The sequence below is a fragment of the Macaca nemestrina genome, chromosome 15, assembly GCF_043159975.1.
Source record: "Macaca nemestrina isolate mMacNem1 chromosome 15, mMacNem.hap1, whole genome shotgun sequence".
Classification (NCBI taxonomy): domain Eukaryota; kingdom Metazoa; phylum Chordata; class Mammalia; order Primates; family Cercopithecidae; genus Macaca; species Macaca nemestrina.
In genome coordinates, this window is record NC_092139.1 from 23,281,002 (window position 1) to 23,293,263 (window position 12,262).

The window sequence follows — 12,262 nt, forward strand, 5'->3', positions numbered from 1 at the left end:
CATAGTAGGTACTTTCTTTGAAGTGGAGATATGTTTGATTGTAAAATCAAGTTGGAATAAAAAAATAGTTACTTTGACTCTCAAAAATGTTATTTCTTCCTTTTTTTTCCTTCCAAGTTAGTCTAACGCTGAAAGCTATTAATTAAAAAGAGGATTATAGAAATAAGATTGCTTTGATTCAAGCCCCTGTGCCATTAATTGGTGGGAGTATTAGGCGTTTGTATTATTCAGAACTCTCTTGGTTACAAGTAACATAAACCCAGTCAAATTAGCTTAAGTTGGAAAAAATGATAATGAGGTTCAGTAGCTTAAGGAATCAGAACCAGGAAGTTTAGTTGAGACCAAAGCTGTTTGTCTCCAGTGACCCCCTGAGCCTGTCTGGGTGCCACTCCATCCTTTGCAAATGCATTCCTCTCAAGTCTGGAATCATGGCTGCCCGTAGCTGTGGGTTTACAGCTTAACAACTTCATGACGTAGGAAGAAAGATTCATTTTCCTACCCACTCCTGCCTATATATATATATATATATATATATATTTTTTTTTTTTTTTTTTTTTTTTTTTTTAAAGGAAGGACTCCCAGATTAGTCTGGCTAGGTCATGTGTCCATCCTGAACCAATCACCATGGTAAAAGGAATGGGGTACCATAGCCCACTCTGACCTTCTGCCAGAGCTCTTTTATGGTCTAGGAATCAGTATTGGTTGTCAGGAAAAAAGATGCCAAACACAGTATCCGCTTCTGCAGTGGAATAGATGTATGTCAAGATAAATTATTTTTTAAAGTATGTGTGTGTGTGTGTGTGTGTGTATGCGTGTGTGTGTGTATATATATATTTAAGTGTGTGTGTGCACGTGCGTGCGTGTGCGCACACGTTTACTGAACCAGTTGCAAACAAGTTACATATGTCTGGCCTTTTTGTCCCTAATACATCAGTGTGTCTTTCCTAAGAGTAAGTCATTCTTCTATAACCATTGTCTAGTTAGTTATTCTTTTCATTCCCTTATAACTACTAAGTAATCTGCAGGGAGACACTTTAAGATCATGCAAATATCCTGCTTCTCTTCACATCATTCTCCCTAGATTTAGCATCCCTTGATGATTCTGCACCATGCCCATCTTTTCTACATTGGTTACAAAGTGGTTTTTTTTGTTTGTCATTTTGGGTTTTTTTGAGACAGGGTCTTGCTCTGTCACCCAGGCTGGTGTGCAGTGGCACCATCATGACTCACTACAGCTTCGACCTTCTGGGCTCGATCAGTCCTCCCATCTTAGCCTCCCAGGTACCTGGCATGCATCATCATGCCTGGCTGATTTTTTTTTTTCCCCAATTTTTTTGTAGAGATGGGGTGTTTTTTTTTTTTTTTTTGAGACAGAGTCTCGCTCTGTCGCCCAGGCTGGAGTGCAGTGGCCGGATCTCAGCTCACTGCAAGCTCCGCCTCCCAGGTTTATGCCATTCTCCTGCCTCAGCCTCCCAAGTAGCTGGGGCTACAGGTGCCCGCCACCTCGCCCGGCTAGTTTTTTATATTTTTGTAGTAGAGATGGGGCTTCACCATGTTAACCAGGATGGTCTCGATCTCCTGACCTCGTGATCTGCCCGTCTCGGCCTCCCAAAGTGCTGGGATTACAGACTTGAGCCACGGCGCCCGGCCGAGATGAGGTTTCAATATGTTGCCAGTCTGGTCTTGAACTCCTGGCCTCAAGCCATCCTCCCGCCCCAGCCTACCAAAGTGCTGATATTTCAGGCATGAGCCGCTGCACCCAGCCTCAAAATGATTTTCTAACTCTACCACTTCCTTTACAGTTACCATTTGTGTTTTGTAGTGAACAAGAGCTCCCCTTTATCCCTTATTCATTATTTATGTATGTCTCATTGGTATAGATTCCTATTATTTTCAATGACTTATAATTCTTTACTGTCCTCAGTTACTTTGGTGTTCAGATGGTCTCAGTTTTGGGCAACAAAAGCTCTTCAAGCTGACTTATTTCTCATTTTGACTTGCCATGTTTGTTTTTTCTAAACACTCTCTTGCTTTCTGACATAGCAGGGTGTTTCGGGCTCATCCTCTCTCTTCCCTGCTTTAGCCTTGGAATCAGCCATTTCTGTGAGGAGCTTCAGTATTAAACACCAAGATCTGAGTGTTAGGTGTACACATTGCTGATGAGGCATCTTTGCTCTTAGGCCCTTTCTGTTGTCAAAACTAGGGGGAAAATACATACAAACATGCACATATGAATATATGTACACACGTATATACATACTTATATCTACACACATACATGTATATATACATACACACGTGCGCATATACGTGCTTGTGTTCATACATGTTATGGAACTCATGAGTTCAACTGATGATGCCTGCAGTTGAGATTCATCTCACAGTATCTCCCTTGCCTTATAGCATTTCGTATTTGCCAGTTCCCAACATCAACACATTTACTCATTTGCTTAGTCCTATACCACATCTGAAATAGTTCAGAGTCACTTCACCATGGTAGTTTTTTTCTTAACTACCAAGAAAAAAAAGTTCAGAATTGGTTTGCTCTTCTTTCCCCTTCTCCTAGAAATTGAGAGTATGTAGTCAAATGCTGTGTTCATCAGTTAATGGAAGCGGTTTTATTCTTTATGAGGTGCAGTTATATTACTTGTTTTAAACATACATGGATTCACTTGTTTCAGCTTGTTTTCATCTTTTAGTTTTTTGTGTTTTAGTATGTAGAACTTTAACAGATTTCCTAAAGTCAGATCTGTATACAAAGGTATACTCAGAGAAGTGTCACTCCCTCCTGTATCCCTGCTACCCCTTGTAGATAGATAGGCATTGTGGGTTTTTTTGTTTATCCTTCCTGTGTTTCTTTTTGTATTAGTAGATAGATGTGTACAGGTTTTTTAAATTTCCCTTTATTCTTACACAAAAGGTAGCATATTATACTCTTTTAGCACTGCTTTGTTCACTTGATATATCTTTAGAAATCATTCCCTATCAGTTTGTAGAATTATTTCTTGTTTTTATAGCTGTCTAGTATTACATTGTATATATCCTAATTTATTCAGTCATTTATGTTTAGATAGGTAGTTCTCATTATTTTATAATTACCAAAAAATGTTGTAATAAATAACCTCATGAATATGTGTTTTTATATCGTGTGATATATCTTTAGATTACATTCCTGTAAGTAGATTGCTGAGTCAAAGATTATTTGCATATGCAGTTTTGTTAGATCCTATTTATCCTCTTTTTTTTTTTTTTTTTTTGAGACAAGGTCTCACTCTGACACCCAGGCTGGAGTGCAGTGGCATGATGTCTGTTCACTGCAACCTCTGCCTTCCAGGCTCAAGCGATTCTCCCACCTCAGCCTCTCAAGTAGCTGGGACCACAGGCCAATGCCACGATGCCCAGCTAATTTTTGTATTTTTTTGTAGAGACAGGGTTTCACCATATTGCCCAGGCTGGTCTCGAACTCCTGAGCTCAAGCGATCTGCCTGCCTGGGCCTCCCAAAGTGCTGAGATTACAGTCATGAGCCACCACACCTGGCCTATCCATTATTTTTGAAGAACCTGGAACTTCAAGGAGCAAACAAACATTCATGGGCCAAATCATCTGTAGGTATAGCAGTTTAGAGATTAAAATGTCTTCAACTGATAAAACTCTCAAGCGTAAGGTTTTTAAAACTTTTTCCAAAGAGCAGAAAGATACACCTTATCTAGTCTTCCTAGAGGATGAATTCAGATGATATTTTTCTTAATATCGTATTTGAAGATCCCATTTGTAAGCTTACAAGGAATCTTTTCTTCTTGATACTTGCCTTTATCAGAAGAGCTCCAGGAAGAATTTTTGGAACTTAAAATGGCTTCTCTTGCCAAAGGTAACCTCCAAAAAATCACTTTGAAGCTTTCCCGAGTAGAGTATCTTCTTATTTACCTGCAAATAAGGGGGCAGGTTTCAGCCAGTATTTTCCTATTTTACTGACAAATATTTGAGAAAGTATATTCCCAGGCTACCTGAACCCCAGCTTACGGCTGGGAAAATCTAGTAGCGCCTCAGGCTTGTCTTGGAAAGTGCCTCACCATGACTCCTCCCTCCTTTCAACAGTTAATGTGTTGCTCAAAATGCACACAAGTCTCCTAGTAGAAGTGTCGTATTTTGAGGAAGTTCTATTCGTTAGTTATGATTTGGACTTGGTTTAGCTTCGAGTATGATGTTCCACAGTGAAGCACATGATTCTAGCATGTTGGGCACATGCGCGCACACACACATAATAAATATTTAGAATGAAGATTAAACATATACAGACAAAGTGTTCTAATATAATGAAGTTACATTTAGTAAGTAGATGAAATTGATTTCAAATGCTGGGAAGAAAGATTTAAGATTTTACAGAAGATTCAAAGGCCACTGAGCATGTGACTATTAGGGTGACTTGGCATATTGTAAGCTTTCTCTACATTTGTGTCAAAGAATTAAACCTTTTTCTAAGAGAGCTGTAAAAAACTATCAACATCTATGGATTTGTGAATTTTCTATATTTGGGTCATTGGAATGTTGCTGATTTTTTAAACCATTATTTTGAGATTCAAATAACATTAAAGGATATTTGAAGTTTTTACATTTACTAAAAGGGAGACTGGGATTTTAGAAAAAAAGAGGCAAAATACATGATTTGGTGTGAAAAAGTAATACCCTGTGACTCAGCTGACCTGAGCATAAGCCTCTGCCCTGCTGCTGACTTTGGGACATTTGCTGCTTTTAAATCTCAGTTTTCAGCCGGGTGTGGTGGCTCAAGCCTGTAATCCCAGCACTTTGGGAGGCCAAGTTGGGCGGATCACGAGGTCAGGAGATCGAGACCATCCTGGCTAACCCGGTGAAACCCCGTCTCTACTAAAAAATACAAAAAACTAGCTGGGCGAGGTGGCGGGTATCTCTAGTCCCAGCTACTCGGGAGGCTGAGGCAGGAGGATGGCGTGAACCCAGGAGGCAGAGCTTGCAGTGAGCCGAGATCCGGCCACTGCACTCCAGCCTGGGCGACAGAGCGAGACTCTGTCTCAAAAAAAAAAAAATCTCAGTTTTCCTCATCTGGAATATAGGGATTGTTTGTCCTGGCTCCCTCTTGGGATTGGGATGAGACATGGAATTCACAAGTACTTTGTAGAATGTAATTTACTATGCAGTTTTCTTAATGAGAAGCCACAAAATTACTTCACGAGATAAAGACTCATGAAAATTTAGCATCTTTTAAAACTGTTTTACCTGAGTCTCCTCTTCTGAACTGGTAAGAAATAGAAGAACTTGTGCTTTTTCCCCTGCTTAAGGGTACAAGTGCCTTGTTAAAAATCTGTAATCCTTGAAAATGGCACGACCCCTTGAGTTTCAGTTCTTTAGGTTGGATCAAAATAGTTTTTTCGTTTGTTTGTTTGTTTTTTTTAACTTTTAAGTTCAGGGGTACAAGTGTAGTTTGTTACATAAGTAAACTTATGTCATGGTGGTTGGTTGTATAGATTATTTCATCCCCCAGGTATTAAGCCTAGTATCCATTAATTATTTTTCCTAATCCTCTACCTCCTCCCATCCTCCACCCTCCAAAAGGCCCTAGTGTGTGTCATTCCCCTCTGTGTGTCCATGTGTTCTCATCATTTAGCTCCTACTTGTAAGTGAGAACATGCAGTATTTGTTTTTCTGTTCCTGTGTTTGTTTGCAAATAGCTTTCATCGTGAACTTTCCTGGTAGGTAGGCAAGCCAGTCTCCAGCCTGGGGAATAAAAGCTGGGCAGAGTTTGTGCTGACCTGGTTGGGGGCATGTGAAGGGTGAAGGGTATTCAAGAGGGAAGCAGACAGATTTAGCTATCAGCACTGGCTGGTTTGTATCCTTGATCACCCCTCTGAACAAGGTCATCCAGTTTCCTTCTCTTCCCCATACTTTCTACTAAATCTCCTGATGGGAAGTACCAGTGTTGGCTCTTTCTTTGTCACCCACATTCTGTCATTGCCAAGACTTCCTGGTTCTACTCCTGCTGGGCCTTTCAAAGCATTTCCACCCTTGAAAGGCTTCATTCCCTCTTTCCTGGACCTGCTTTCATGGCCCTTTTCACGCAGAATGAAGTCTAAACTTTCTGGCCTGGTGCACCCTTGATTTTTCCTTTGAGCTGCATCACATGGTGCTTCTGTTCACTTGCCCTGTTATCCAGACACACAACTAACTATCTTTTACTAAATGTATCCAAAACACTGTTCTATTCCCCCAAGAATGCTATGATAATCACAGATGAGCACAGATTCCACTTGGGCTCAGATCTTGTCTCTGCCATTTACTAACCCTGTTGCCCTGGAAATCTAACTTAACCTCACCATGCCTCAGATTCTTCTGAGGAGGAATAAAATGAGAATAAGAATACCATCTGCTGGCCAGGTGCGGTGGCTCACACCTGTAATCCCAGCACTTTGGGAGGCCGAGACCGGCGGATCACGAGGTCAGGAGATCGAGACCATCCTGACTAACATGGTGAAACCCCGTCTCTACTAAAAATACAAAAATTAGCCGGGCGCAGTGGCTGGCGTCTGTAGTCCCAGCTACACGGGAGGCTGAGGCAGGAGAAAGGCGTGAACCCAGCAGGCGGAGCTTGTAGTGAGTGGAGATTGCGCCACTGCACTCCAGCATGGGTGACAGAGCAAGACTCCGTCTCAAAAAAAAAAAAAAAATACCCCCCCAAAAAAAGCCAAGTGTGGTGATGGATGCCTGTAATCCCAGCTACTGGTGAAGCTGAGGCAAGAGAATTAAACATGGGAGGTAGAGGTTGCAGTGAGCAGAGATCGCACCACTGAACCGCATCCTGGATGACAGTGCGAGACTCCGTCTTTTGAAAAAAAAAAAAAGAATACCATCTGCCTTACAGGGCTGTTGTGAAGAGCAAAGGCAATGTAAACGAATGTGCCGGCATGTAGTAATTATTATATAAAGTATTAGCTGCAATCATTAGTTATTGTTATTCCTACTACTGTCAGAATTGTGTTTTTATATGTACATATATATATGTATCTCTGATCAAATGTATGTTCTCAAATCTCCCCAACCACAGTTAATCACAGCCATTCATTAAGGCATCCATCTATCCGTTGCTTAAACAACCATTTTAAAACTTGCTTAAATATTAATTGAATACTTACTATGTATAAGGCATAAGACCACTCACTCTGAGGAATACAAGCATAGTCAAGCACATACTGCCCTCTAGGAACTTCGAGTCTGGTAAGAGAGATCAGAGAAGTATAAAGTACTCACCTATCCAGCAAATACTTATTGAGCAACTGTAGAGGATCCAGGCACTGTATGTAGTTATGTGAATTCTGAGCCTGATATTGTAGTTAACAACTAATTCTGGTGAAAGATCATTTAAGCAAAGTATAGTTGAAGTGCTTTGGGAGTGTGGGAAAGAGATTTTACCACCTAGGAAGGCCAAGGAAGGCTTTTTGGAGAAAATGTTGCCATCTTAGCAGGGCCTTGCAGGGCGGATGGACTTGGCCCATCTCTGCCTCTCTGAGGAAGCATTCATGTACTGCCTTGGGCTGTGGTTGTAGGTGAACTGTAGGATTTTCATAATCATAAGCTCGTCAAGGGCAGAGGCAGTGTTCTCTTCATTTTTGAGTGCCTAGTGTTCACTCCAGGTCCAGCATGTACTCAGTAGAGGATGGTGACAGATTAGGGAGATGTCTCTTCCTAAGAAACTTAAAGGGAGATTGTAATTTGAAGATTCTTGGTATCTGTGAAGCAGTTGAACTTCCTAGAGAAGACATTTGTATAAACTAAAAGTGAAGTTTTTGGAGATGTTCATATTATTTCTTACATATTAATTGTAGCTATAATAGTCACGATGGGGTGTAATAAAGTGAATTCTGCGTTGATCCATGTAGATATTTCTTCCCATGTTTCTGTTCATTTCTGGGAAGAAACTCTTGTAGATTCCCCATTAAAGCCTGCCCTGGCCCTAGAATTCCAGGATGTGATTTCATGATGTTGATCACATGAGAAATCTTAGTTTTAAAAACTGCCCAACAGTTTTAATTCTGAATTTCTCCTTGTAGCAAGGAGCAAGGACCAACCCCAGTGGAGAAAAAGAAGAAAGGAAAAAGGAAAAGTGAAACTACAGTGGAGAGTTTAGAGCTGGATCAGGGCCTGACGAACCCATCTCTGCGGAGTCCTGAGGAGTCCACTGAGTCTACAGACAGCCAGGTACAGCTGTGACCGGGAGGCCTGGTGGAGATTACAGCTGCTGGATGGGATCTGGCTCACACTGATCCTGTTGCTCCTCTATGCCTATCTCTAGCACGCTCCCTAGCCCGATCAGTATACTAATGATATCCCAGTTTTCTAGTGGTGTTTGCCTCATTCCTGAAAAGTAGCAGGATATTAGGCTGCAGAAGGAGTTGATGTGGAAAACAAAGTTGTGAGCCAAGCTTGTAAGGCCTCTTTTGCCATGCAGGTAATGCATTTAGTGCTCAGAGTGCCAGGCCAGCCTGTACAAGGACATTTTCATAATCCCAGATGCTGGGAAAGTCAGAAATGTATCCATTATGCCAACAAGTAAGGAAAGTTTGGCCAAACATGGAAACATGGAGTTGCCCGTCTAAACCAGATTCCTAAAAATATGCCAAAGTGTGCCCATGACAGTGTTAGGGATTTTCTGAGTTAATAACCGCTCTTGAGCATGAAGGCTAATATTTGAAAGTGCTCTGTTTCCTCTGATATTCATAGCAATTTATCTGAGCCATGCTGCTGCAAGGCTCATTTAGAATAAGACTGACGTACTATACCTTCCAGGATCATCTGGACCTTCATGGGTTTCTCACTGCTCTTCCCTGTAGGAAAATGACAGCTAGTAATGTCATAGTATTAATAAGCAGCAGTGTCTGGTGTCAGAGCAGACTCCTCACTGCCTATAAACTGGGGCTGGTGGCTGTTAAGTGTCTAGATTGGCAGAGGAGCCAGGCACACTGAGTTGATGGAATTTGGCAGGGTATTAGGTGTTTGTAGAATGGTGATCCGTATGTGGTGTTGGGGAGAGGTTTTTATGTGGAATCCCTCGTATAAAGTAAAACATCCTAGAGGCAACTTAGTGAAGAAGTGATAGGAACACAAGAGAGATGCTCAGGAGGTATCTTGTAGAAGAAAAGAGAGGTGGGATTTTGCTTTTGCTTTTGTTTTTTAAGATTTAAATATTTGAGAGTGAACTGGCTGGTAAATGGTTCCCTGAAGTGATTCTACTGTTGAGATATGATGAGTATGTAGAGATGAACTGTATGCTGTTCTGTTTGTGGAAAGCCACTGGGCTGTTTTGTTGTTGAATATTAAAAGGTACAGGCTTCTTAATTAGAGATGAATCCTTAGATCATCACAGTCAAGGTGACTTAGGAACCTTGTTTTGTCACACTTAAGATGTCTCCCTGCATTTCAGGAAGCATTACGAGATTCTCAGAGTAAATCCAAAAAATTGATACTAACTAGTTTTCTAACTACATTTTTAGAAGTACACAGTAAGGATGGTGAATTTAAGCAAAAACAATAAAAAACTGTCATCATGTCATAAAATCTGTGCTTCCAGCAAGTGCTGGAAGGGACCCAAAAGATGATAGAGTTCAGCTCCCATCCTTGTTTTATTGGAGGAAAAGTGGATTCTGAAAGGGGGAAAGTCACTACCGTTGATCAACAGAACACGTCTTACTGGACAGTGAGACATTACCCCTTCTTTTTAGTGGATCATGGCAATTTGGAGATTGAGCTTTTGTTCTGTCCCCTACTCCGCTAGATCCCATTTTGACTGAATTTAGTCCTTAAAAGAGTTGTCTTTAAGAAAGATTTCTTTTGTAAGGCAAGAAAGCTCTCCTTGGCTTATTAGTAAATGTAGATGCGGGTCTTCTTATGTAGGCTGTTGTCTTTCACTCAGAGAGTTTCTCTGACGGGTGTGTTTGCCCTGCAGAAACGACGCTCGGGAAGGCAAGTAAAGCGCAGAAAATACAATGAGGACCTGGACTTCAAAGTGGTGGATGATGATGGGGAAACAATTGCTGTTCTTGGAGCTGGTCGAACGTCTGCACTCTCAGCTTCTACACTGGCCTGGCAGGCGGAGGTATGGCCTTTGCATGAGGGTACTGACTTTGGCTGGACAGTCATTTTGACCTAGATGACAGAGTTGTTTCTTGGCCCTTTGCTAAAGCATAAGTCAGATCATTTTAACTGCTGCTTGTAGCCTTCATGTAGCCTTCAAATAACTTCTTGTTGCACTGGGAATAACATTCAGACTCCTTACTGTGCTCAGCAGGACCCTCTACATCACACTCTCGCCTTGTTTCACCAAATTCTTCATTTTTTTAGATAAACAATTTTTCCCTGTCCCATTACTCTCCAGCCAAAAGACTGACTGTCTTTTAATGCATTGAACTAACAGTCCTTTTCCACCTGTAGACCTTTGCCTCTGTTCTTCCTTCTGCTTGGAATGCTTTACATGACTGGTTTATCAGTTTTGCCTAAAATGTTATCTCCTTAGAGAGATCCTTCTTGACTCTTTTATCTAAAGTAGATTCCTGCCCCTCATCCCAGTGATGTTCTATTTCAGCCCCTTGTATGCTTCCTTAAAGCACTTACCACAACACAAATTGCATTTGAATGTATCTGATCTCTGATGTTGTTTTATTTGTCTCTCATTAAAAATGTGAAAGTCTTGGCCGGGCGTGGTGGCTTACACCTGTAATCCCAGCACTTTGGGGGGTCTGAGGCAGGTGGATCACTTGAGGCCGGAAGTTCGAGATCAACATGGGCAACATGGCAAAACCCCGTCTCTACAAAAAAAAAAATACAAAAATTAGCTGGTCATGGTGGTGCAGGCCTGTAATCCCAGCTACTTGGGAGATTGAGGCACAAGAATCACTTGAACCTGGGAAGCAGAGGTTGCAGTGAGCTAAGATCGCATCATTACACTCCAGCCTGGGTGACAGAGCAAGACACTGTCTCAAAAAAAAAAAAAAAAAAAAGAATGTAAAAGTCTTTTGTGTAATAAATAGCTGTTAAGTGGATGAGATCAAATGAACTAGTAATTACAGTTGGAACTCGGAACTCTGATTCAACAGGCTTGTATTGCGAGTCTAGATGTGCTGGGTACAGAGGCTGCACAGAAGCAAGACTGGTCAGATGTATAGGAAGACAAGGACTTAGGAGGAACTTTTCCAGCATGAACTTCATAAAGCCCCAGAAACTGAATGGCACCACAAGCTGTGATATGACAAATGGATAATCTTGGCTGGATGCTGGGGTGTAATTTGAGGGGTGGTGAGAGAGGAGGACTGAGAGGTAGGAGCAGTCACAGTGTGAAGGGCCTTGAATATCACCTAAGGAATTTTGTTTTTATCATGCAGATTGGACAAGGGATAGGAGGCACTGATGTGTTGAAGCAGAGGAGTAGGACCACTGTATTTGCATTTTAGCAGTTTCTGTTGGCAGCAGTGTCAAGAAAGAAGATGATAGTATTAGCACTTGATACAGAGGCACTAGAAAGGAGAGAAGGGTTAAATGTTGAAAAGAAGGAGGTCTGTGCCAAGGAGCTTATAGAGAAGAAGTGAAAAGCAAGACAAGAAGCAGGCTGTGCATGTAGGAGGGGCGTTATTGCCAAGAGCACATTCTGGGACATGGCTGTCTGTTGTTATGGAGTCAACTGTTGCTGACTTGGCAGAATTCACACTCTGTATGGAGTGGTAGCATCACAAATACCTGTCATTCCTCCTGGATGCTAGTGTATCTTATGGAAGCTGATAATACTTTATCTTCCTTGACTACCTTGCCTCCAACTTAAACCATTTTCATATAATTCCACATATTCTTTCACTCTATGTTTGCATAGAAAGTAGCAGGGAGCAGGGACTATTGTCCCTATTTTAACAATGAAGAAACTGAAGCCCAGAACGATCCAGGTCAGAGTTACATAGCAGCAATTAATCAGTGACTAGCATGTAAGAGTTGATTTCATGTCTCTGCTAAGGGTTATCCAACTAATGAATGTAACAGTAGGAATAATAATTTGATGTATTGTCACTATAATACTTTTCAAGCAAATATTAATATTTAAAAATAGCCCTTGCAAGACTGCCATGAGGTGATAGAATTGTATTGCTTTGTAATGGGGTTTTCATTCCTTGGGGATGTTATGGTTGGTTTGGTAGTTAAAACACTATACGGAATTTGATTTTCTCCTAGTAGCCATTTAGCCTAAGCCATTAACCA

The 12,262-nt window shown here is 41.3% G+C and overlaps 1 protein-coding gene across 8 annotated transcripts in view; it reads left to right on the plus strand.

Moving 5' to 3' along the window:
• LOC105496364 (chromodomain helicase DNA binding protein 6) overlaps positions 1 to 12,262 on the plus strand; it is a 214,516-nt gene that overhangs the window by 90,899 nt on the left and 111,355 nt on the right. For all 8 annotated transcript variants that reach the window (XR_011613333.1, XM_071079296.1, XM_071079297.1 and 5 more), the window contains 2 exons: positions 8,077 to 8,224; positions 9,969 to 10,118. Coding sequence is in view for 7 of the 8 variants with exons in the window: in XM_071079296.1 (XP_070935397.1) it covers positions 8,077 to 8,224; positions 9,969 to 10,118 (298 nt within the window). In the remaining variant the exon portion in view is untranslated. The remainder of the gene's footprint in view (positions 1 to 8,076; positions 8,225 to 9,968; positions 10,119 to 12,262) is intronic.